At 43.4% G+C, this 27,076-nt stretch overlaps 1 protein-coding gene across 1 annotated transcript in view; it reads left to right on the top strand.

Moving 5' to 3' along the window:
* The window catches only part of MYO1D (myosin ID), a 392,202-nt gene that overhangs the window by 252,622 nt on the left and 112,504 nt on the right, over window positions 1–27,076 (top strand). The window contains exon 20 of the mRNA XM_056127580.1: window positions 1,057–1,170. Coding sequence (XP_055983555.1) covers window positions 1,057–1,170 — 114 coding nt within the window. The remainder of the gene's footprint in view (window positions 1–1,056; window positions 1,171–27,076) is intronic.

The following is a 27,076-nucleotide window of genomic DNA, read 5'->3' as shown; positions in this document are numbered from 1 at the left end:
ACAACACACACACACACACACACACACACACCCCTCTGTCCTCTGATTTCAACATTAATATGTTTCCTACATGCATGTACATGTATGAGATATATATGTGCATATATATGTTGATTTGAGCATGGGGTCACACTTGGCAGTGCTCAGTGGACCACACATTGCCAGGGATGGAACCCAAGCCTCCTGCACACAACACATGTGCTTCAGTCCTTTGAGCCATCTCATATTGATTTTTTTTCTTTTTTGGGTCACACCTGGCAATGCACAGGGGTTACTCCTTCCTCTGCACTCCTGGCGGTGCTCAGGGGACCATATGAGATGCTGGGAATCAAACCCAGGTTGGTCGTGTGCAAGGCAAATGCCCTACCCACTGTGCTATCACTCCAGCCCCTCATATTGAGTCTTAAGTATGAGATAGTTCAGGGAAAATATTGGTCATCTTTTAATGTAGTAACTGACGATGGTTTATACTGGTGCATGTGGAACACTGGAGATTTGAACTTGTGGTTGTATTCTTGCAATGAAGGTGCTCTGAGCCCCTTCACTATTCCTCTGGGCCCATGAAGTGGTGTCTTGTTACACTTCTGATTTATACTTCCCTCTCAGCCAGCGATGTTTGGTATCTTTCCATGCGCTTATTGGCCATCTGCACATTCTCTACCCATTTCAGTTGGGTTTTTGCATTTATCGTTGAGTTATATACTTAGGTACTGCATATATTCCAGGTACAGCTTTTTTTATTGATATGATTTACAAAATTTTTTTTAAAAACCCTGATTTGTGGATTGTCTTTAGATTATCTAGGTGATGTGTTTTTAATCCTTTAATTCTTGTGTTTTTATTCTCTCAGCATTGTAAAATTGAAGTTTCAAAGTTCCACAAATCAGAACATTGTTATTTATTTTTTATCTACATTGCCTAGAGTGCTCATCCATAGTACATCTATTAAAGAGTTCGACCGGGGGCTGCCTACTGCCTTTTACTCTTACTTTCTTAAAGACAATTTGATTTCCTTGTTGATAATCCATGGTCATGTGTTGGTTTGTTTTCTTACAGGTGAATCGGTTTAGTAAGGTGGAAGACAGAGCGATTTTTGTCACTGATCGTCACCTGTATAAAATGGACCCCACTAAGCAGTATAAGGTGATGAAGACGATCCCTCTATATAACGTGAGTGTCTCTGCTTCTCCAGGGTTCCTACCCTGCTGCTCATTCACCGTCCGTATGTGAGTCAGTAGTCTCGGGAAACCCACAAATTATTGAAGTTCTGGGCCAGTTGAATAGTTTGTACAAATGTTTTCCATATGGATAATCGAAAGCTTTCTATAGATTAATGAAGGCATTTTTAAAAATTCATATATAAGCACTAGGCATTCTTTCTCTATTTGCAGTGACCTTTCTCTGTCTCTGTCCAACTCTCCACTTAAATGTGGTGACCTAGGATAGAGCTGCTTCTTTATTTTCATACACTCAGGTAGAAAATTGTAGAGAATTGGCTTATGAAAACATCACCTCTCCTTAAAGTGTAAAATATGTGCTATTTCTAGAAGTTCTGTTTACCCATGTTTATACACACATAACTGCTGGTTGTGTGGTCTCTGACTCTCCTCAGTTGTTCTGTCTCCATAAGGTTTTGTGTTCTGTAATGATTTCTTAAAATATGAAATTTGGTGGATGTATCCTTGAATCCCAGTATAAGAGTTAAATTTCTCTTCATCTGCTTTACAAGTAACTTCTGACTCTTCAGAGGTATTCTACTGGATTAGTGGGCCTTTTCCTGTGTTGGTGATCTTTCTCTGCTAGTTCTTAGTGGGGGAGTTCTGTTTTTTATCCAATAATGGGATTTATAAGGAGTGTTATAAATTCCTTTGATCTCTGCAAAAGAGAATAGGTCCTTTCACTAAGTGATTTGTAGCATCCCTGCAAACTCTTTGTCCTGATTAAGGTTGTGATTTAACTCAACTATACGTGCCTCTCTCTATCCTCTCTATTCTCTCTCTCTCTCTCATCTCTCCCCTCTTCCCCTCTCCTTTTCTCTCCTCTCTTTCTCCCTCTCTCCTCTTTTTCTCTCCTTTCTCTTTCTTTCTCTCTCCTACTCTTTCTGTCCTTACCCCCCCTTTTTTCCATTTCAATAGAGAGGAAATGATATTCTAAGACATTCTTAGTAGTTCATTTAGTATTTATTTAGTCTGCAATGACTGGTGACAGTCTTATCGTCTAACAACCCTGCAGTAAACATGTGGAGCCCAAGAAGAATAAACTGTGATATGCATTTTATTTCTCTTAAGTAGAGCTCAATCAGGTACATGATATAAATTCAGTAAGTAGTTAAAGAATTCTTTGAACTGAAATTATTTTCCCAAACCACGTCCCTTTTTTCATTTTGACAGGTGTATATTCATAGTTGCTTCCCCCTTTATCATCACCATCAGTGGCAGTATCAGTAATGTGTAACAGCATCAAGATTAAGAAGATTTAACAGTATTTATAGTAAAGGTCAATAGAATGGCCAACTGGTTAGAAATGCTGAAAGGGCTCTCTGCCTGCATTGCCTCGCATTCGTTCCCTCTCATTTCTGTGCCTACCAGCAAGACTTCCGCTCTCAAAATGCTCGTCATCCAGCTGCCCTCAGCCTGCCAAAGCCCAGTCTGCCCTCTCACAAAGATGGGATGAACTGCCCACCCAGGGATGGTGGGTGTGGAATCCCAAAGTTCCAGTTCTGTCCCTCATTGGCCAAAACAGTTCCAAGGTCACTTTTCCTGGTTTCCTGGAGCTGCTCCGCAGGAGGGAACTGCAGGTGCCCACAGAGCTCAGACAGCCCATCGGGCATTTGTCTGGCTTGAGAATGGGTCCTGTCTTCAATTCCATAAGGTTATGAATTATTCTGGGAAAGAAAGAAACTTTGGGAATACTGTGTCGTAGAGTCAATCAGGGTTTTAGCTCCTCTCATAGAAATATGGTAGTTAGACATTATGGTGTCTTTTTTCAGCTTTATTTAGATATAATTGACTTAGCATTTTAGTGATTAATATGTACAACGTATTGATTCCATTCGCTTGTATATAGCAAAATAATCCCTTTGTAGTGTTAGCTGAGACCTTTGCCTCATCACATTATTACCATTTTTATTATAAGAACATTTAAAATCTATTCAACAATGTTTAGGTATACAGTGTAAGCTGCAGTAACCCTGCTCTGCATTAATCCAAGCTTTCACTAAAACTAGAAGCCAGCACATTTTAGCTAATACCACCCTGATCTCCCCATCCCTGTCCCCTGGTAAATACTGCTGTACTCTCTGTTTCTGTGAATTTGACTTTTCAGATTCCACATATTAAATGATACCATACATACTTGTCTTTGTATGACTATCACAGTTTGTTGGTTTTATAACTCCAGTACATCAAAATGTGACTATTTATAGATAGGAGCTTGAAGATGTGATTAATTTAAAATGAGGTTATTCCTATGAATGATGTCCTTTAAAGAAAAGGCAATTGGAAACACACACACACACACACACACACACACACACACAGCCATGTGAAGATGTAAAGGCAACCTTTTAACATCCAAGGAAAAGAAGCTAACCACTCCAGTCACTGATTCTTAGACCCTAACTCCAGAATAGTGGTGAAATTATTCTCTATTTAGGCCAGCGCTATGGTACTTTGTATGCCCTAGCAAACAAATACACTGACTTACTATAAAGTTCACCACTTGGAAATCACAGTTCAGTAATTGAGAGTAAATGTATGTAACTGTGCACTTACCATATTATCTACTTCTGGAACATTTCCTCCAGAAAGTTCTCTCATACCCATTTATGGTGCCTTTCCACGCCAACTTCAGAACTAGACAGTCCTGGAGCTTCTTTCCATCCCAATAAACCAACCCCTTATAGAAATTTCATAATCTTAGAATTACACGCTGGGGTTTTTTTTTTCCATGTCTGGCCTCCTTCACATCATGTCATTTTTCTCTGATTTATCCTTGTGTCATATCCTAGTAGTTTGCTTCATTGCCATGGACTGTGCCTTGGCATAAAATACTATATTGCATTTCTACAGCTTTAATGGTGTGTAGCCATTACATACACTCACACACAGATTTCTTTGGGATATATGTCATCTCTATTGGGGAGGCAGAATGGCTGCCATAATATGGCACTTAATTGAACTTTGTGAGAAACTGCTAAGTGGCTTTCCAAGGTAACTCTTCCATTTTACATTCTGCGTAGTATCCAAGTGTTAGATCCTCTGCTTCCTCACCAACACATTTCATTGCGCAGCACTGGCTTCATTTGTTCTAGGACACATACCTGGCAGTGCGTAGGAACTGGTTTTGAGGGGCCCACGTGGTGTTGGGGGAGTGCACAACCCCTCAAGTTATGCCTGCATCCCAGCACTGACTTTAAGTGTCTAGGACTGGCCTCATCTCAGTCTCTTTGATTATTTCCTCTTGGTTCATTTAACTTATTCTTCTACCCTTGTATTTTCTGTAAAGTAAAGTAAAGGCCCTCCCGTTGATCTTCAATTTGCTCGAGCGGGCCCAGTAACATCTCCATTGGAGACTTTGTTGTTACTGTGTCTGGCATATCGAATACTCTCGGTAGCTTGCCGGGCTCTCTGTAAACTTTTCCGTAAACTGGCTTTTCTGTAAACTGGAAGTTAAATCAGAAGTGTTAATTTTATTTGTGTAGTACGCTTCTACATACTTAATAAAATTATACCTTGCATCTCAACAAAAACAGCACACACACAGCTAGGACTACCTTCTGGATCATCTTCAGAAAACATCATCTTATTGTAGCCAATGTCATATGTTGCCCCTTTGGTAACCTATTTCTAAATGTATGTAGATTAGATTTCCCTACATCTTCCTGAGAATCTCAGTAGTTTAGTATGAAACTGTTTGGGGCCAGGGCTGGAGCCATAGTACAGCAGGTAGGGCACTTGCCTTGCACATGGCTGACCTAGGTTTGACTCCCAGTACACCACATGATCCCCCAAGATTTGTGACTTACAGAAATTCCCAACAGAATGCATAGAGTGCCCATATACCCTATACCAATTCCCCCATTTGTTTGTTTCTCACAAAGATTTGTGATTTACAGAAACTCCAGACAGAATGCATAAAGGGTGTGCATATACCCTACACCAATTTCCATTTTAACAAATTTTTGCTTTAATATAGTATGCTTGTTACAGTTATTGAACCAGTATTGATATTATTATTAAACATCCCTAGGTTTTACCTCATGTCATCCTCCTCACCCAGGATCCCACATTATATTGATCTAGTCTAGTTATCCTTCCCCTTTCACTTCCTGGTGGCGGCTTTTTCTTTTTCTCAGACTTTCCTTCCTTCTGATAACCTTGACAATTGGGAGATGTGTCAGAGAGCCCACTGCAGAAATCTCAAAAGAGCACAGAGAGAAAGTGATGTTTTTCACCACGTGCTCTCTAGGATACATCCTGCCAGCTGACTTCTAGCTATTGCCTGTTGACCTTGATTCACTGGCTGAGGTAGCATTTGTCAAGTTTCTCCACTGGGATTCCTCCTCCTTCATCCCACTTCCCGAGTTGTTCTCTTGGGAAAGAGGTCAGATAGACTCTATTCCCTAGGGAAAGGTGGATCTGTGTGAATTGTTAGGGATTCCTTCTCATGGTAGGTTTGTCTCCCCACACCCCCCCCCCGACTTGTTAATTTAGTCAGCCATTTATTTATGTCAGTAGGACTAGAAAATGTTTCTTTTGTGGTCTGAGTCCTAAGTGAGTGCTGCCTTAGTTGTTCACATTGTTCCTGGTTGGGCCACTGGAAGCTCTTTCAGTGTTTCAACACTCGCATATACAGGGGGATATGGTATGTTCAGATGGTTGGTTAGCGTTTCCTTCTGCCACTGCAGAAAATTCCAAATTTGTATTATATATTTTATGCCCCAGTCCCAGAACTTCCCACTTTTCCAAGGAGCCCTTATTTTCAGAATTAAGTCTTTCTGGTGGTCCTAGCACTGTTTCTCTTAGGTCATCCCAGTTGGAACTGTACAGAAATGTGTATGTGTGCATCAGTCCCTGCGTTCAACCGCACTGCAAATAGTTCATGTAGAACTACATTGTGTGCTTTAATTAAAACATGACTTCATACTGACATCTCTGATTAATCCCTTATCACATAGGCATAGTCTGACTTTACCTCCCCTTGAGAAGATTTTTTTATTCTCAATCCAACAGTATGAAACCTGGTTGCCCCCTTTGCTGTCCATTTACTTAATTTTTCACTTTCAGTATCCACAGTATTAGAATTGTTGGAAAAAATTGGAAAGCAGTATTAGAATTGTTGCCCTGAATCCCTGTAGAACACAGTTTTGGCAAGAATTTGATGTGCAGATTCTTTTGCTTTTCACCTCACAGACTCTTCTTGTTTCCCGTGTTACTTAAATCAGCACCTTTTCTTCCCACCCCCTGACTGAGGTCGTTTCAGACTGTTTCAATATAGTCAGATTCACTTCTCACATTGTCTGTTTTTTTCTGGGATCTTTTGGAGTTATAAGTGATTTGTTTTTAGGTGCTTAAAATTAAGATTCACTCTTTGTGGTATAAAGTTCTGTAGGTTTTGACACCTGTGTCATGTCCTGTATCCATATTATAGCATCACACACACTATTCTGACTATTCTGAGCATCTCCTGGTGTAATCAACCTTCCCCCTCTCATCCCAGACACCAGTCATTTTCCTGACTCTCCAGTTGTGTCTTTATCCTACACTGTTATACAACCAGGGTCACACAGCTTTGGAGCCTTTTCATAATGCTTCTTTCACTTAGAAATAGGTTATTTAGGGTTTTCCATGCAGCTCATTTCTTTTTATAGCTCATTTCTTTTTCTCATTAAATAATATTTCATTGTATCAATTTGTCATAGTTTCTATATGCATTTGCCTACTTAAAGGCCATTTTGATTGCTTCCAGTTTTGTGCAGTTTTTAAATAATTATGAGTATTTTACTCGTGAGTTTTTGTATGGACACAAATTTGGGTGTCTTTTGGTTTTGGTTGGTTTGGGTTTTGGGGCCACACCTGGTGATGCTTAAGACTAATTCCTGGCTTGGTGCTCAGGGGACACTCCTGGTGGGGCTCAGGGCAAGTATATGCATGGCAAGTACTTCATCCACTATACTTGTCTATGGTCCAAGGATACAAGTTTTCAAGTCATTTGGCACATAGCTATGAATGCAATTACCGGATCATGTGATAAGACAAATTTTAGACTTTTTTCCCTAAGATTTCATTGATTTTATTAAATAATTTACTAACTGAACAGAATTCCTTCTAGCCAACAGAGGGTGCCCTCTAATTTTAACCTTATAAGAACTGTCAAATTATATCCCAACTGGATATATCATTTTTGCATTTCTTCAAGCCGTGGATGAAAGAGCTCCTGTTACTTTGCATCTTCAGCAGTTTGGTACTGATGGAGTTTTTAAGGTATTTCAACAAGTATGTGGCAGTATGATGTATTTTTATGTTGCCTTAAACTGTATAATTCAGCACACACTGAAGTCTTGGTTCATCTTTTGGTTTAGCATCCCCTCTAGTGCTTGGTGCAGGGCATTCCTCCCGACCCGACACTCAGGGGCCACACCTGGACACTCAGGCTCCATCACACACAGCCTGTGCCCTGGCCCACTGAACCAGTCCCACCATCCTAGATTCACAGCTACCTAATGGAGGGAGGGGTCCCTCCATTCTCTGGCATTAATCCATTGGTGCTCCGGTAGACTTATCTTTATGTCAGTCTAAGCACTGTATTAATAAAAGGTAAGTTTGGCACTCTCTTTTCCTTCCTCCTAGCAAAATTTTTTTTCTAACAACTCATCATTTAACGAGGATTCCACTTGCCCTTCACAGAAAAAATAAAAACAGGAGTCCCTGACAGGTTTTTGAAACTCTATCCAGTAAACATCTGAGGAGGAAAACGTTCAAATAACTGCCCCTGTAGAAATCAGAGGTAGGTTAGGGCTCCAACCAGCTGTGCTGCTGGCAAATGAGTATAATCCCCCTTGAGTCACTCTGTATACTATCTTTGTAAGTTGTAGTATAAAATTAAAGTGTTAATTCCAACGCAGTTGTCACTTTAACATTTTTACAGGGCCGAGCAGAGTTAAAATTTGTTTTGCAAAGCCCAAGCCTTGCAGTGGTTGAGGCTCTATAAGAAGAACAAAGAGGAGCCACAACCTGCCTAATTAGCAGTGATGTGCCTAAAATTTCGATTGCCCATTCTTTCCCTCCGGAAATCCCCCTGGAGACCCCTATAAGCTGGTGGGAAAGCCTGAGCCCGCTGCTGAGATGCGAGGCTTGGATCAGACTGCCTCCGCCCTTGGCACGCACGCAGACATCAGTCACCCGCCAGCACTCTAGAGCCAGTTGCCAAGGTTGAGTGTAATTTGCGTAAACATGTAATCTGTTCACTGCTTTCAAGTGGGACCACATCAACGGAAGCCGTGAACCTGACCCCTCCCTCCCCCCTCCCCGCTGGAATGCCTCTTGCCCTTTTGTTTATGCTGTGTTATCTCTGCGTGATGGTGTTGGAGAATGTTGACTCTGCCCACTAATGTTGTCCCAAAGAGCCCCCTTTTTAATCTGGAGGGGCTTGATGGCTCAGGAAGTAGCTGATTAGCCACACAAATACCTCCTTTAGTTCTGTGCCGAATCTAAAGCGAGCCGCAGAGAGAAAGAGACAATTATCTGAACCGATGTGACTGTTTCGTGGAGGTAAATGAATCGCAATTATGTCAGGCTTCATGCTTTATGACTCTCTTCAACACGACTCGCAAGCAAGGTATCATTTCGTTTGAATGATAGATTGTCCTTGCAGGGTGTACACGGATGAATCCTGCCGAAATCTGTCGGCCGCTGGCGGTTCTGCTCCACAGCGCCGTCGCCAGAGCTCCCTACCCTCATGGCAGCGTCCCAGGGGAAGGTGTTTCCATGGTAATCTCAATGCAGGCGGTCAGCTGATGTCTGGCACCGCCTGAGCTAGCTCGCTCCAGCCCTCTCCTCCCTCTCTCATTCCTCCCTCAAGCCTTTACACTATATTTATTAGTCCTCTGTGATAGGAAGTATATAACCCTTAACATCCGACACTGAATGGCACTCGGGTTTATTTATTTAGGTCATAAATTCACCTCCCTAATTAATGTTCAGCAGTTCCTGGAAGCTTTATTCTTTTGAATATCATGTGCACACATTTATATTTTGGACTGTGGCGACAGAAAAAAATTATTTAGCAATGTTAGATACTTGGGAGCCATGTTCTAAAAAATAAAGTGACGCCTAAGTGAAGGGTTTTTAAGTGATATGAATGTTAAGATTTCTATTGAACTTTTCTGGGGTGTTTTCTTGTTTTGATGACTTTGGCAGTGAAACTGTCTTTCTACTCCCTTTATAATTTGTTTTAGAATTCAATGACTTAAATTCTTTTCATGGTGAAGGAAGTTATAGGGGGCCAGACAGAGAGTACAGAGGGTAGAACACTTACTTTGCCTGCAGCCAACCTGGGCAATCCTCAGTACCCCATAGGTTCCCCAGGCCCACCAGCAGTGATCCTTGAGGGCAGAACCAGGAGTAAGCACTGACCATCATCAGATGTGGCCCAATGCCACATGCCCCTCCCCCAAAATAATAATAAGTGCAACACATAGCCGTGTTCTCTCTTTTTAACACAGAAGCCTCAGAATTCCAAACTACCCTGTAGAATATTTTTCTCACATGTTTAGAAGTCAATGCCTTTTGCTGTAGTGTTTAGGGACTTCTGCTTGTGTGAAACAGTACTAAGTAAACCAGTTTATAATATTAAAAATCAGTGCTTTCAGGGCATAGGTAGAATATATTTTCATCAGTTGGAAATTTCACTTGGAAATTTAATTACAAATGTAAAAGATCTAGCAAAGCAGTATCTGAAGCAATAATCATAAACAGTTTATTTTTTAATTTAATTTTTTAAAGTCAATTTGTGATATGTTGGGGAGAAAAGTCTCTTAGGGGCTAGGGAGGTTACTCGGGAGGCTGGAGTACATGTTTTGCATGAAGAAGGCCTGGATTTGACTCCTGGCACTACTTGTCCCTTGAAGGGAATAGCCCCCCCCCCAAATAAAAAAGACTTATCTTGGGGACCAGAGATGTGGCTGAATAATACAGTGTATGCTTGACAGGTATGAGACCTGGAACCACCAAAATACCTTATTAAAGAACACAGAGCTTTATAAAAAAAAATGAGAGTACAAGAAAATTCATGCACCCCAGTATTTATCCAGAGGTAGGATTGCCAGAAACACAGTCCTTTTAAAATAGACCAGAACGTTCTCTCTGTTTCCAGAGACAGATATCTCTAAGGTGGGCTGGAGCGATAGCACAGCGGTAGGGTGCTTGCCTTACAAGCGACCAACATGGCCAACCCGAGTTCGATTCCTCCGCCCCCTTGGAGAGCCTGGCAAGCAACCGAGAGTATCTTGCCCGCACGGCAGAGCCTGGCAAGCTACCCGTGAGGTACTCGATATGCCAACCACAGTAACAACAAGTCTCATGATGGAGACATTACTGGGCCCGCTTGAGCAGATGGATGAACAACGGGAGGACCGTGACCGTGATATCTCTAAGGTGAGGCAGTGCTGGGCTCCTCCTAACTTGCTACTGGATCACTCTTCCATGCAGCAAGCATTTTGTACCTACTCTGGGCAGTGTTTGCTGCCTCCCATCCATACCCCCACCCAAGTCCTGACTCATGAGGTCTCACAGACCCTTGAGAAAGCAGCGGAGTTAAGTGGTCTGGGCAGCAGAGACCTGGGTCCCTCCCCACAGCAGCCATATTGGTGCAGGTGATGGAGACCCCTTTGTCTCAAGAGAACACAGTCAAGGCGCATAGGTGCCCAAGGTTGGTACATTCACAGGCCCTGAGCCTGTCTGATCCCGGACCATTGAAATTACAGACCCAAGCGTGACTCCCCCTACTCTCCCCTGTGACAAAGAGGAACACAAACCACTGACATCCTGTTGAAAGTACAGTATAACAACCTGTGTTACAGTCCTAAGAACAGCCATCTATGGAATGGTTTGCACATAATCTATATTTTTGTCTTCCTCAAGAAATTCATTATTGTTTTATAAATGAAGGGGGATTGGCTTTTCTCAGGAAAGCTGGTCACTAGTGCAAGATTTCTACAATACCAGAAGAGCCCAAGAGCACCAGAAAACTTGACTCCTCCTGGCTTAGATCCTGTATGATGTGTTATCAATCTCTCTCTCATTCTCTCTCTCTATATATATGTGTGTGTGTGTGTGTGTGTCTCCCTCTCTCCCTCGCTCCCCGTCTCCCTCTCCCCTTCACCCTCTCCTTCCTTTCCCTCTTCTTCCCTCCCCCTTGTTTATATAACTCTTTCTATAAGATTTCATTTTAACCTTAACTTTTCGAGGAATAAATGACTTGTAGTCCCTTTGAATTCTGTTGAAAACTGCATAGTCGAGACTAGTGTGTGGTGACTGGAGCAATCAAGCAGTGGGTAAGGCCTTTGTCTTGCATGCAGCAGAACCAGGTTTGATCCCCAGCATCCCATAGGGTCCCCTGAGCACCTCCAGAAGTAATTCCTAAGTACAGAGCCAGGAGAAAAACCCTGAGCATTGCTGGGTATGATCCCCGAAGACAAAAAACAAAACCAAAACGTTTGTACATGGTGGGGGCCATGGTTTTGTATGTTAAGGATTCTCAAGGTACAGACCATTAGGTATACAAAAGAAGAAAATTTGTTGCTTTTTGGTGGTGGTGAGAGCAGGCCACAGCTCCTTAAAAAACAGCTGCCGCCTTCTATTTCTATTTGCACAGCTGTTTTTCTCTTAATTGCAATCCTGTCTGAGCCAAGAAGAAACATGTAGGAAAAGGTACAGGCCAGAACAACAACAACAAATATATATGTATATAGTGCTTTCATTGTTAACCTGCCACTTTGGAGGTTTGGATTGTTGCTGTTGTTGTGTTGTTTCCCTTTTTTTTTTCTTTTTTGGTTTTTGTCCACTCTCCGCTGGTATCTAACCAAGATGGGAAAAGGAATGGGGGGGAGGGGGGTGGGAAATGGGGATGTAGAGCTGTGGTTGAAGAGTGGAATAAGCAGGTGTCATCATCCTAAATGGGTTTTATCTGAAGTGTCTAAAGAACCATTTAGAATTGAGACATATATTCAGAGCCATTCATGTAGGATGGTTGAAACCATGAAAGTGGCTTGGATCATCCAGGGAGGAGGGAAAGGAGAGAAAGGAGGAATGCCTCTATGACCACCAGCATGAGGCTTTTAAGGCTGTAACTGGAGTTTGTCTTGATAATCAAGGACACATAGGAACCATCAAAGTTTTCTGTGCCAGGAGGACCTTCTGATACCTTCTAAAGTCACTGTCCATGTATTCAATAAAATACGCTCATCTGTTCTCTACTGTGGTCATCTGGCACTGTGCTGGGTCCTAGGGGGACAGAGATGAAGACCTGGCCTTGTGTTTGGGAGGGAAGCCAACATAACCGGCAGCCAGAGCCACGCGATTGTTAAACACTGAGATGGATCAGCATCAGTGGCTGTACAGGAGCTTAAGGAGGATGGAAACAGCTTCTCAGAATGAGGAGGCGTTTCAGGAGTTCCTAAGTATAGGCCCGTGCCTGTGTGTGTTTTTGCACTGAGCCTGGACAGCTGTTTCAGGTTCTTAAATGGATGTGTGATCTGCCGCGCTAGGCACCATACAAAGCAACAGATTTTTCTTTTTTTTTTCTTTTTTTGTTTTGTTTTTTCTGTTTTGTGTGGAGGAGGGGAGGGAAACACCACAGCAACTGATTTTTAAGTGGCGTGATGAAGTCTGTCTCTTAGGAAGCTAATTCTGACAGCATTGCAAAGCATAGGCCGAAATGAGAAGAGAAATTCCTCCAGGGAATGATCTCAGCAGAGACAGTGGCACCCAAGATAGAAGAGGCAAGTTGTAAGTGGTTGGCTTAAAAAGTTAAACGTGTTCTCTGCGCCAAGCACTCGTTTGGTTTTCCACATTTATTAATGGAGAGCATACGTTTAACAGGGAGGTAGGTAGTAGTATTAATCCCAGTTTAGATGGGGAGGCCATGACATGTGGCATTAGTAAGTCCTCCCCAAGGAACTAAGGTAGTTGGGGGCAGTGTCCAGATTGGAGCCCAGGCAGCCTGGACCCAGAGCCTGTGCACTTACCATTCTGTGCTGTCTCTGGTTGAAAATGGATGAGTGGGAAGGATCAAGGAGGACCTCTCTTTGGGGTTTGGGCACGGTGGGATGCGAACCACTTAGTCGAAATAAGGCTCCAAGAGAAGGAGAGCAGTTCTCAGTCCTCCTCCCAGTGAGTGTCATGTTACCCTTCCCTGTGGTGTGGGCTTCCTGGCTCCACAGCTGCACTCTGCTCCCTGCAGAGAAAATCACCGTGTTCTCATTTATCTGGGCATGATCTAGAAGAGCCAGGTGTGCCCTCCAGTGCTGGGCAAGATGAGTAGTTTTATTCCTTACTACTTGGGTGCACCAGCATGCTCTGGACCTGGGGTCATGCACCAAACATTAGGAGACACGTTAGGTGGAGAGAGGATGGATGAGCTAGGGACCTCAGGACTCAAACAGCAGCACGGCCTTGAGCTCCCTGCTTTCCTTTTGGTCTCCTCTGTATCCCAGATTGGGTGCTGGTAAAGCCCCTTGCCCAGAAAGATGAATAGGCAGAGACAAGAAGGTCTTGCTCTTTTGACAGAGGACTGGGACCTGAGTAGCCCAGCCAGGCAGAAGCCTCCTTAGCAGGAAGGAAACACTTATCTCCAGACAAGCAAAAGCATCAAGGGGGAAATGGGCTTCTCCATCTCCCACTATCCCAGGCCTATCTTCTTGCTAGCAGTGAAAAAGACCCCTTCTCCCATCCCTGCAGATGTGATGTTAAGGTGACTCACAGAGGAGCCATAATCCCCACCCAGGGATAAAGAGGTACCCCTGCACCCCCACCCCAGGGCAATGTCTCTAGAGACCAAGTGCTACCCTGCCCACTAACCATCGTGCTTCCCTCCCTGCTGACCCATGTTTGCTGCAGCTGCCACCATCCTCACATTAAATGAGACCCAGAATTTCAGAGCACAGCATCCCAAATGACCAAGAGAAGACAGATCTCATCTTCCTAAAATAGAACGTGCTGCAGCGCACAGATTCAACTTGAGGACAGAGGTAGGAAAAAGAAAGTAAATCTAAAATGAAGAGTGAATATTCTCAGACTGGAGAGATTCTCGGGCTAGTGACAGTTGCATTGCATGTGACTGACTCTGGTTCCATGCACAGCATCATACATGGTCCCCCCGAGCACCAGTAGTCAACCCTAAGCACTGCAAAGTGTGGCCCAAAAGCCAATTTTTTTTCATGCTCACGGTCCTCCCATTGTTCATCAATTTGCTCGAGCGGGCCCAGTAACGTCTCCATTGGAGACTTTGTTGTTACTGTGTTTGGCATATCGAATACATCACGGGCGGCTTGCCAGGCTCTGCTGTGCGGGCGAGATACTCTCGGTAGCTTGCTGGGCTCTCCGAGAGGGGCGGAGGAATCGAACTCGGGTCGGCCATATTGTCTGCGTGCACCGCAAACGCCCTACCGCATATTCTCTTTATATATTGAGATGATCAGTGAATTGTTAAAGTAAAAGAAAAACTCAATTGAAAAGGTCTATAAGGAAAGCAATTTAATGAAGTTGAAATTTTAAAGAAAATATATATATATTAAATGATAATAGAACGGATTCAATTAGTAAGACAATTAACTTTGTAAAATGATGGTTTTGCTGGAGAAAAAAAAATTTTTGCTGGTAGTATAAAATGATTCCATTAGTAAAACAATTAGCTTTATAAAATAACAGCTTTGCTCTCCAGAACCCAATTATTTAATAGTTTGCCTAATTATGTCGGTGCTCCTGATGCTTCTTTTCCCCATCACTACCCCTTTGTTGTTTATGTTGCAGTGACAGGTATAGACACTTGATTGTGGGGCTCACCAGAGTCCCACACTTGGTTGTGAGCACCGGCTTCGAGGTTCGAGCAGGGGAGCACAAACCCAGGAATGGTCTGTCTCTGCTTGGGCCAGGCCACGCACGCAGCTTTTGGAGGGACACACATAGAGCAGTGAAGGAGAAAGGGGACAGCCACCTGGCCAGGCAGATCAGCTCAAGCAGTCCTTAAAGGGGGACAGATGTCACAGCCAATCACCCTCACAACCAACACCCAAGGTGCTCACCCACTGCTGGCCTTTTGTTTGTTTGTTTGTTTGTTTTGTTTTGTTTTTTGCTGGGGGTGGGGGAGAATGACATACTTGGGGCAGTGCCGCCTGGCACTCAGCCTGCGAGGCAGGACCAGCCATCTAGCTCAGCCTCATGCTGCAATGCAGGTGCTGTTTTTCAGAACCACTTCCGAGTGAAGAGATCTGAAGAGGGCTAACTGCCAGCCTAGTCCCAGACTGCAGAACATTGCCAGTGATCTTAATAAGCACCCAGGGCTGAGAGAGGGGACCTGAATGATCAGTAAAGATAAATAGAGTCAGAGAACTAGAGAACTTTTACAGCTTCTGAATCGTCAACACAGGCAGGACTGTTTTGTGTGGTAAATTGTTCCTGCTTCATCTATTGGAGTGCCCTCTTGGGCCATTTGTCTTGCCTCACATACTCTGGTGATTAATTTGATTATCTGTTTCCCAAGCCCACCACAATAAATCTGACACAGTAATTAAAAGGGAGTCAGTCTCTTAGAGGCAGGCATATTGATAGTTGCAATATATGAAAACTGAAAGTGCAGAGAGGCTCTGGAGATTTATTTCCATTTCACTAGATGACTTGATATTAAAAACTTGAAGTGATTTCTTTAGCTATTTCCTCAGAGAGGACTTCCTTAGAATTCAAATTGAATTTTTGTGTGTGTATGTGAAACCCCTTAAATTCCAAGTTGCAAGTCAAATCCAGAAACTGCCACCTATTCAAAGAAAGATCTCTAATAAACTCATCTGCAATTTTTAGCAAGAAATAACAATTAGCCATTTAGCAGATACCCATGAACTCAGAGGTTCTACCAGCTTTCTGAAAAGCCAGGTTTGTCATAAAAGAGGTACTCACAACAAAAGGAATAAATAAGTGTTTAAATTAATGGAGGAGATTATTGCAGACCTAGCTTTCTGCATGTCTCTCTCTAGAGGAATTTGTATTTCATTTTGTAAAGTATGAAACTCATTTGTGATGAGAATATTATCTCAGTTGTAAATTTTTCTCTTGAGGGTGTCCTTGGTCCCTATCAGAATGTAATATATAGAAGAAATTGAAGTTGAACATGGAGGTGTTCATTTATTTAGTGCAATTAGGTTAATGGATATTAAACTATTGAAGAGTTTTTCTGAGTTGCACTCACCAAGTTTGTATTGGGTTGAAAGTCATCAGTGATAGCAACTTACTCCATTATTCAGCTGATTTATTGTCTTGAAGATTATTGATCAATAGTAGTTAGGTGCTTGAAGTCTTTTAGAGAAACTTTGGTGTTTTGTTTGTTTGTTTGGTACTGCTCAAGGCCCACATTTTATAGAATAGGTTTTGTGTCACCAATAAAATGGCCTGTACTGGCCTGTACTGGGAGCAGGTAGAGGATCTCTGTTCCCAGGATCATTGAGCCTGGAGTCCCTCTCAGAGAGCCTGGCAAGCTACTGAGAGTATCCTGCCTGCATGGCAGAACCTGGCAAGCTATCTGTGGCATATTTGATATGGCAAAACCAGTAAATACAATGGGTCTCATTCTCCTTACCCTGAAAGAGTCACCAATACGGCAGCGTTAAGAAGGATGAGGAAGGAGAGGCTGATAAAATCTCAAGGCCAAACTAAGCTGCCAAAACGAAGAAAGACAAAAATGACTGTCTGTACTTTCAATGCATGTACGCTGGCATCGGATGCATCCATCAAGGATCTGATGGTACAAGCGCAAAAGATCAAGTACGACATCATTGGTCTGACCGAGACAAGAAGGCATCAATCACATCACACCATTTTCAAAACTGGAGAACTATTCCTCGGAACATGCGACAAAAGAGGCGTCAGAGGTGTCGGTGTCCTTGTCAACACGAACTTGGCCATGAGCATTGATTCATTCGAATGCCTAACAACCCAAATCAGATGATTACACTTGAATAGATGTGGCTCACTGCCGGCAGTTTCTCTCTTCATTGTCTACTCACCAACATCCAATTATGTTGAAGGAGAAATTGAGAAATTCTATATGGGGCTGGAGAAGTTCTATAAAGAAGACCACACCTTCTACAAAATCATTATTGGTGATTTTAATGCCAAGATAGGACCAAGAAGATCAGCCAAAGAACTCCACATTGGGACCCATGGCCTAGAATGGAATGAACAGGGTGACAGACTGAGTTCATTATGTCGATCAAGACCATCCATGGTAACTCACAGTTGGACATGGGAGTCTCCTGGTGGACGGTTTCACAATGAAATTTACCACATCATATTCAATCAACAGTTTTACCTGACCGATGTTGCTGTTGTACCAAAATTTCAAACGGGATTGGACCACTGTCTCCTTCATGCAAAATTCTACTTCACGGAGCAGGGAGAAAGGGCTGCAAGTTTAAGAAGAGAATTCCCAGAACGATCACCAACTGGGAGCTCTTTAGCACTATTGTGGCAACATGGGAAGATGCCGTCGTTGACAACATTGACGAAGAATATGATCAACTGGTTCAGCACCTCCATCATTGTGCGAGGAACTCCAAGAGAGAGATAACCACAAAGGAATACCTGTCTTCAAAAACTCTTGAGCTTATTCGCCAACGTGGCTTGGTGCAAGCCTCAGGCAACTGCAAACGAACATCTGAGCTCGCAAAGCAGTGCAGAGAAGTGATCAAGGAAGACCTCAAAGAGAGAAGAGCAGCAGTGTTGGCAGATGCAGCAGAAGGCAGGAAAAGCATTCGCAACGCCAGCTTGTCCTTCACCAACTACAAGACCAAGATGACTGCCCTCTGACATCCTGATGGATCTATTACATCTTCCAGAAGGGCAATGGAGAAGATTATCCATGACTTCTACTCATATCTCTTCGATAGTCACGTCCACCTGCCCACATACCAAATTTCGCAGGATGGATATGTCATTCCCAATGTTCTCCCTTCCGAAATCCGACATGCCATTTCATCGGTAAAGAAACAAACAGTACCTGGTCCAGACAAGGTCAGACCTGAACAACCTGAAGAATCTGCCATCGGTACTCATCAATACACTGGCTCAGCTCTTCGCACGCTACCTGTCTGAATGCAAGGTTCCATCCCAGTGGGAAACCAGCAGGTTTGTACTACTGTACAAGAAGGGAGACATCCACAACATTGGCAACTATCACCCAATCTGCCTGTTGTCTGTCATCTACAAGCTGTTCACTCAAGTCATCCTGAATAGGATTGGCAGAACACTAGATGAAGGACAACCATGCGAGAAAGCTGGGTTCCGAAAAGGATTCAGCACGATTGACCATATCCACACAATAACCAAACTCATTGAGGTTTCTCAGGAGTTCAAGATGCCACTCTGTCTAACGTTCATTGATTTAAAGAAGACCTTTGATTCTGTTGAGATGGAAGCAGTCATCGAAGCCCTAGCCAAACAGGGCATTCAAACTCAATACATCAGGATTCTCTGTAAGCTGTATTACAGATTCACTACCAGGATCTCACCATTCTACAAAGAAGTGATCATCCATGTCAAGAGAAGGGTTCGTCAGGGTGATACCATTTCACCGAAACTCTTCAGTGCCACCCTCCAGAATGTCATGCGACAACTGGAATGGAAAGGAATGGGAGTGAAGATAGACAGTCGGCAGCTACACCACCTCCGCTTTCCTGATGACATTGTTCTAATAACACCAAACATTAGCCATGCGGCACAAATGCTGGCCGACTTCAACCGTGAGTGGAAAGCTGAATCTCAGGAAAACAATGTTTATGAGAAACAGCCTCTTTCCTGATGCTCCATTCGCTCTCAAAGGAACAAACATCTCTGAATGCAACAGTTATGTGTACCTAGGTTGAGAAGTCAACATGACGAATGACCTGGCACCTGAGTTGTGCAGGAGGAAGAGAGCAGCTCAGAATGCCTTCAAGAGCGTCAAAGAAATACCTAAGATGATGAAGAACCTCCAGCTCCGACACATCTCTTCGATTCCACAGTTCTTCCTGCATTAGCATATGCCTCAGAGACCTGAGCCCTACAAAAACAGGAGGAGAACTCTATTTGGGTCTCCCAAAGAGGAATCGAAAGAGCTATGCTTGGAGTGTCATCCTTCACTCAAATGAGAGAAAGAATCCGGAGTTCAGACCTCCATCAACGGTCAAGAATCAGGGACGCTGTCTCATTTGCCAAGGCTTCAAATATCAGATGGACTAGACACGTAATGAAATTTGGAGACGACCACTGGACTAGAGCCATTACTGACTGGATTCCACGGAATGTCAAAAGATCACATGGCCGCCCACGTACGAGATGGTCAGACTTCTTCGTCAAGACCCTGAATGATCTGTTTGAGGCTCTTCGTGTTCCTAAAACGAACAATCGCCATTGGGCTACACTAGCACACGACAGGGACGAATGGAGATGTTATTGGCGCCCGCTCGAGCAAATTGATGAGTAACGGGATGTCAAGTGATCAAGTGCTGGTGTGACACATACTAGTGTCATTCTTGGAACGTGTGGTCTGGGGTCCATACAGTCATCTAAATTCAGAAGCTCCCAGGATACATCTGCTTTCAGACCAGTTTGTTCAATAATGTTCACTGTAACTGTTCTGAATTAAGAAAGAGAATGCTTTTATTATGTTGGGTGGCACTAGAAACCCTTGCTGGTTTTGGGTCCTCTGGGAAAGGAATTCTGAGAGGGCAAAGCAGATTCTTGTCTGCTTTCCCATAGCAGGGACCTGTACCAAGAAGACTCCAGGGCCACCAGTGACTCCTTGCAACCTGTTTCCACAGATGAGGGGCATGGCTTAAAGGTCCTGAGAATGATTCAGCTGAGTGGGGGGCCTTGCCTGTCAGCTCCTCAGAGCCCTGCTGCTTCCTCCTGTGGGGTTAGCCTTGGTACCAAAAGGCTCACACACAAAGCACAAGTGAGCCAGTGAGCCATGAGGGGGGCACTTCCCCTCTAGGACCTGACCTGACACTCCACTCAGCATCACTCTGCTGCATTTTCTGACTGAAAGCAAGTTCTATGCTTAGCCCCACTATAAAAGGGGGAAGCAGAGACCCCCTGCTCTCAGTTGGAGGAGCAACAAAGAGTGTATAAGACCATTTTAAACCCTCCCTCTTCTGCCTTCAGGCCCAAGTTAGTCTGACCCAGATAAAAACAGCTCTTTGCTCCTGAGATAGCCTGAAAGTGTCACCCCCATGTGGTGTCCAGAGTCCTGTCAGTCCATGTGTATTTCTCAATTCGAACACCTTCATTCTGAAAACCAGTGAACTCAATGGACAAGTTGTTGGGACTGGAGCAATAGTACAACAGGTAGGGCACTTGCCTTGCACACAGCTGACCATGGTTCAATCCCTGGCATTCCCTATTGTCTCCTAAGTTCAGAGGCACGAGTAAGCCCGGAACAATAATGGGTGTGACAGCCACAAAACAAAATTAATAATTTTTTTAAAATAAAAGAACAAATCTCACATAATCCACATAAAATCATGATGTCAGGGGACGGGGAGTGAGAGGGGTCTGGAGGATCAGGGGGTAGGTGGTACCAGAGAGATAGGTGTTTGCCTTGCACACAGCCAACCTGAGTTGGGTCCCCCACATCTGCTGTGTGGTCCCACTAAGAGTGATCCCTGAACGCAGAGCCAGGAATAAGCTCTGAGCACCACCAGGTGTGGCCCAAAATCAAAACAATGGTGACACAAGAATGGGATGCCACCATAGAGACCCTTCTTTGTGCCCAGAGAAGGGCACAGGAGACAGAGTACCGATCATCCCTTTGCATCTAAGTCACTGAAGACTGGGGGCTCAGATGCCATAACACATTTTTTTAATTGAATCACGGTGAGATAGAGCATTACAGAATTGTTCATAATTCTTTTTCAGTCATACAATGTTCCAACACCCTCCACCAGTATGATTTCCCGACACCGGTGTCCCCAATTTCCCTCCTACCCCTTCAAGCCACCCCCCACCCCAGCCTGTCTGTATGGCAGACACCTCTCTTCTCTCTCTCTTTTTCTCTCTCTCTCATTTTAGGCATTATGGTTTGCATTACAGATGCTGAAAGATTATCATGTGTATCACTTTACTTGCTTCCCACACTCAGTTCTTGTCTTACCACATTTTCTCAAAGCTGGTCTTTTGGGTCCTTTGCTGAAAAGCTTTCATTTGAAAAGTTGGTGGATTCACTGTATATTTACAATCTACTGCATTAGATCAAAAGACATTCCTACACATCTCAGCCAGGTAAGTTCTTCTGTTCCTTGGATTCCTAGTGAACTACAGTAGAACAAGGCACATAAAGCTCTGAAGAGCCTATTTAATGGAGAAAGCATGTTCCAAAGATACTCAGAGATGCTTTTCTCCAGAGTCTCATCCATCTAGACAGCAGTACATAGCGTGCCTTAGAGCTCTCTGAGGTGTGGACAAAGGGCTTTAGAGTTCCACTCCAGATCTGAGCCATTTTTTAATTTTAAGAATCATTTGCTATATAGAGAAGCTGAAAATAAGAAAGTTTTATTTTCAAGCCCAAGTTCAAACTTCCTTTTATTATCTTTTGCATTCTGCACAAACATGGGACATTACGATCATTTTCTCTCCTCTCACGTTTCTTTCATAGACAGCAAGGAGCCAGATGGCATTTTCAGTATTTTGTCTAGAAATTTCCCTATTTAGATTATTGAATTTGTTCGGTACGGTTTCTGTTCTCTGCCTTCCCGCAGGCAATAGTGTCATCACATTTTCTGCCACTTCCTAACAAAGATCCCTTTCCACTACCACCACCACCATCAGCACACACCCCCACTTGAAATAATATTCCTCTGGCTTTCCTCCAGGTCTGACTAACGGCCTCCGTACACCCCATTTGGATTTCTCCCACAGTCTCTTCAAAGTTCTCCCAGCATCTACCTACTTCCCAAAGCCAGTGCCAACTGTTTGAGGGTTGTGTTACAATAGTGTCTCACTTTTACCAAAATGTTTTTCATTGTTGTAGGTACCTTACCCATCAGTTGCTCAGAAACTACCAGGCTAAACCTGGGCATGCTCTGAGGACCCTGTGGTACCTGGGATAAAACCTGGGGCCTTGCACATGTAAGACACATGCACTATCTTTGAGCCTCATCCCTGGCCCCTCCTTCCGGATGTTTATACCAGTGACTGCTGCTGGCTAACAGATGACCTGCAGGAAATCAGTCACAGTTTTATAATGTTCATTCACTCCCTGGCTGGGAATTTCCGAAGGGCACAGTGTAACTTGGAGTCACTTCATACACAGTGTAGATGCCTCACAGGCTCACTGGTCTGGCACCGGGGCTAGGAGGACACCAACCAGGACAAGTGACCCAAACATCCACAGCTGACCCCTGAAAGTCTGAGCTTCCTCATAGCTGGGAGACCCCAGCTGCTCTTCTATAGATGCTCAGGACACAAATTTGTGCTCTCAACTATTGACTGGATTTAAAAGCAGGGGTTATTTCCATGATGAGCTCACCCACTTAAGATTTCTAATTTATACCTCGTGTGCCTGAAGACACAGCAGGGAACAAGGTGAGGTCAAGAGTATTCCTCATCGACTGCACTCATTTGTGGAATATAAAGTAACAGAATGGGAGACTAACATTCAAGAATAATAGGGATAAGGGCCAGGAGGATTGCTCCACGACTTGGAAGCCAGCCTCACATGCTGGGGTAAAAGGCAGCTGGAATAGAGAAGGGACCACTAAATGAATGATGCTTGGAGGGCTCACTCGGGATGGGAGATGGTGCTGAAAGTAGACTATAGATCAAACATGATGGCCACTTACTACCTGTATTGCAAACCATAACACCCAAAAGGAGAAAGAGAGTAAAAGGGAATGTGCCTGCCACAGACGCAGAGGAGGAAAGGGGTAGGGGTGGCGGGAGGGATACTGGGAATATTGGTGGTGAAGAATGGGCACTGGTAGAGGGATGGGTTGTTGATCACTGTACGACTGAACTATAATCACAAAAGTTTGTAAATCTCTAACTGTATCTCACAGTGATTCATGAAAAAAAAAAAAAGAAAAAAATAGTATTCCTCATGGAGAGGCCGGAATGATAGTACAGCAGGTAGGGTGTTTGACTTGCACGCGACCTACCCGCATTTCCATGTAGATCCCCAGCATCCCATATAGTCCCCCAAGCACTGCCAGGAGTAATTCCTGAGTGTAGATCCAGGAGTAACCCCTGAGCATTGTTGGATGTGACTCAAAAAGAAAGAAAAAAGTATTCTTCATCAAGGCGCATATGCTGTCCAAGCCCATGTGCTGTTTGTACCCACGTGTCCAAGCACACGTGGTGCCCAAGCACTTGAGATGTATACTTTCCTATCTAAACTGGGATGTGTGCAGGGACTCTCTCCACCCCTGGAGAACCCCACATTCTCTCTCGAGCGTGTTTTTCTCTTGCTTTCTCTCCCTCCTCACCTACAAAAACCTCCAAATAAAATCTGTTTTACTTCGGGGGGGGGGGGGGGGAAAGAGTATTTCTCACCGGTAAAGCATATGTCTTGCATATTTGAGGCCCTGGGGTTCAATCTCTGGCAAGAGCAACAACACAAAAAGATAATAAGATGATGATAATGATGATGATGATGATGATGATGATGATGGTGGTGGTGGTGGTAGTGGTGGTGATGATGAGGGTGACAGGTGAAGGAGAGGAGAAAGTAGAGGGTGATGAAGAGAGGGGAGAAAGAAGGAGGGAACTTAGGAAAGACAGATGAACAGAGAACAGAGAGAGAACGTGAAAAAAGAAAATCCCCAGACATGCTGCAAAAAGCCAGAGCATCTGTCTCCCAAGTTTCTGAATGAAAAAAAAAAAAAGCAGAATGAACAGAATGTTCCCCATCCTTGAGCAGCCAAATCAATTTGTTAATTAAGATCAAAAGAGCATAAATATTGTAGCTCTGGGCCAAGTGTATATATCAAAATATAAGCAGATGCCTGAAGATTTGAAGTGACCACTCTAAGTTCATGGCACATTGCCAGTCCAACAGAAACAATTCAGGTGAATGAAGTCCTTTTGAGGGGGACACAGAACACAGTGACCACTGAGGGGAAGTCCTCTTCTTTTTCAGGAAGACCTGGGAGGAAGTGTGGGAGAAAAGCCCGGCGTGGGGGTGGGGGGGAGGGATTGCTGGACTCAGCTCTATGAGGAAGGAATGCATTCTCCTCCCTGGAGTCCTGGATAGTTTTAGGGAAGTTGATCGTTATTTTAAGATTAACCTTTTAAAAAATAATAATAATAATAATGAGAATTCACGTAGTCTTTTACATTATTGAAGTCTTTTGTTATAAAATGTCAGTCTTTTCTTGTGATTTGCATATTCTCCAGAAATCTGCAGGTTCTTGAAATTATTGCTTGGGTTCTTGAAATTTACAGCTAGCATTTTCAGGCCCTACAATTTACATTGACAAAGCATATGCATAGGTGGCAGACACAGAAATAAAGAGAAATATGAAGCCAAAAACCCACAGCAAGCAAAATGGCATACAATTACAGTGTAAAAATACTTTGGGGGAGTTTTTACCCCATCACTGACCTTGAGAGACCTCAGATAGCAGTGTTCCAACTCTAGACATACAGTCTGTAGTCTCAAAATAATTGTATTTAATTATTGGAAATTGAAACCAACTCAGTCTGTTAATAAAAATCAAATGAGGGGCCAGAAAGATTGCACAGCAGGTTGAGAGCATGCAGAAGGCCCAGGGGGATTGCCCAACACCACCTGGCACCTGAGTACCTCTGGGACCAACCACAGGCCCGGAGGAGCCTCAAGCACTGCTGTCTGTGGCCCAAAAAACAAAAAAGTAAGGAAAATCAAAGTCAGGTTCAACCACGAAGAATCTTACTGTAAAAAATACATAGGTAACCCCAGATGGAGCAGGTGCAGTCTCCCCCCCTTCTCCAGATGGAATCCCGGCAACCTTGAGTTTCTGCAAGCATGGCTCTGGTATGTGGGGACCAGAACTATTCTTCCGAACCGCACAGCCACTTACAAGGCCTGATATACAAAGTGGGCAACGAAAAATAGATAATCATGCATTGCCCCTGGAAGGCAGGCTTGAAAGCTGGTGGGAATATCCAAGTAAAATATAATGCCCAAAACTATAGAGAGAGTATATGAACAATTGTTTACTGTAGAGGCAGTGTAAGGACTGAAATGGAAAAGGAGGGGATAATGGGGATATTGGTGTTGGAAAGTTTGCACTGGTGGAGGGATGGGTGATCAATCATTTTATTGCTGAATATCAAACATGCAGCTTTTGGCAGAAAAAAAAGATAAAATGATTTTTATAAAAGCTGGTTGAATATTTATAAGTTCATTGTAATAAATATGGTTCACTGTAATAAATATTCAATATAATTTTCCTAGCTTCTTAGGAACACAATAAAAATGTGTGCTCTTGAAAAAAAATATATATATAGGTAACCTAAAGCAGTTGGGCCTTAAACCTTCTATTTCAAGCAATTTTTAATATGACTGTATTCCCCAGTTTTGATGATCCCTGTAAGGTACTTAGACAGCATGGGGCTAGAATGTCACTTTCAGAGGTTATTTTCTTTCTAAAAATTCTTCTCATATCCTTATAATTCACAAAAGCCGAGAAAAGATAGAAAATTCAGGAGTTACAGTTTTACAGTGAACCCCTAGATTTCTAAATCTTAAGCAGTAGGCTTTTAAAGCCCTTAAAAGCTAAAAAAAAAAAAAGAAGAAGAAGCCATTTTGATTTATAGATTTAGAACCAAGATTTTAAAAGAGCAATGAGCAAGAACTAGTATACTGATATGATGGAAATGTTCTATATCTTGTTTTGTCTAAAAAAGTCAACAATATCTGTACTTTAAACCGCGTGAATTGTATTGCCTGTTAGACCTTACCTATGCATTTTAAATGTCAGTTTTATTGTATGTTCATTATAACTTCATCTCTTAAGTCCTGTTTGACTTATGGGTCAGTTTGTACAAAATATTTTAGGGGGAGTAGGATTGTATATTTTTATTTTTAGTTAATTCTTTGGGAGGAAAGGTCACTGTCACTGTCCTCCCATTGTTCATTGATTTGCTCGAGCGGGCCCAGTAATGTCTCCATTTTGAGACTTGTTGTTACTGTGTTTGGCATATTGAATACCTCACAGGTAGCTTGCCAGGCTTTGCCATGCGGGCGAGATACTCTTGGTAGCTTACCAGGCTCTCCGAGAGGGGCGGAGGAATCGAACCCAGCTCAGCCAAGCTGGCTGCGCACAAGGCAAACGCCCTACCACTGTGCTATCACTCCAGCCCAGGAGGAAAGGTCATATTCAGTGGTGCTCAGGGGTCACTCCAGGATGCCAGTAATCAAACCATGGTTGGCCACTGTCACGGTCACTGTCATGGTCCTCCCGTTATTCATCGATTTGCTTGAGCGGGCCCAGTAACGTCTCCATTGGAGACTTTGTTGTTACTGTGTTTGGCATACGAATACATCACGGGTAGCTTGCCAGGCTTTGCCGTGGGGGCGAGATACTCTCGGTAGCTTGCTGGGCTCTCTGAGAGGGGTGGAGGAATCGAACTCCGGTCGGCCACATTGGCTGCGTGCAAGGCAGACGCCCTACCGCTGTGCTATCGCTCCAGCCCATGGTTGGACACAAGCAAGGCAATACTCCAGGTACTATCTCTCCAGCCCTCCAGTTAATTCTTTTTTCCCTACCATTTAGAAATAATACTAACAGGTAGAAGTTATCTATTAACATACATTAGTTGTTACTTTTTATTATAACAAAAGACCCAATCGA

Source organism: Sorex fumeus, unplaced genomic scaffold, assembly GCF_029834395.1.
Source record: "Sorex fumeus unplaced genomic scaffold, SorFum_2.1 ptg000063l, whole genome shotgun sequence".
Lineage (NCBI taxonomy): Eukaryota > Metazoa > Chordata > Mammalia > Eulipotyphla > Soricidae > Sorex > Sorex fumeus.
Note: the sequence above shows the minus strand (reverse complement) of the source record. Positions and strands in the feature narration are given on the sequence as shown.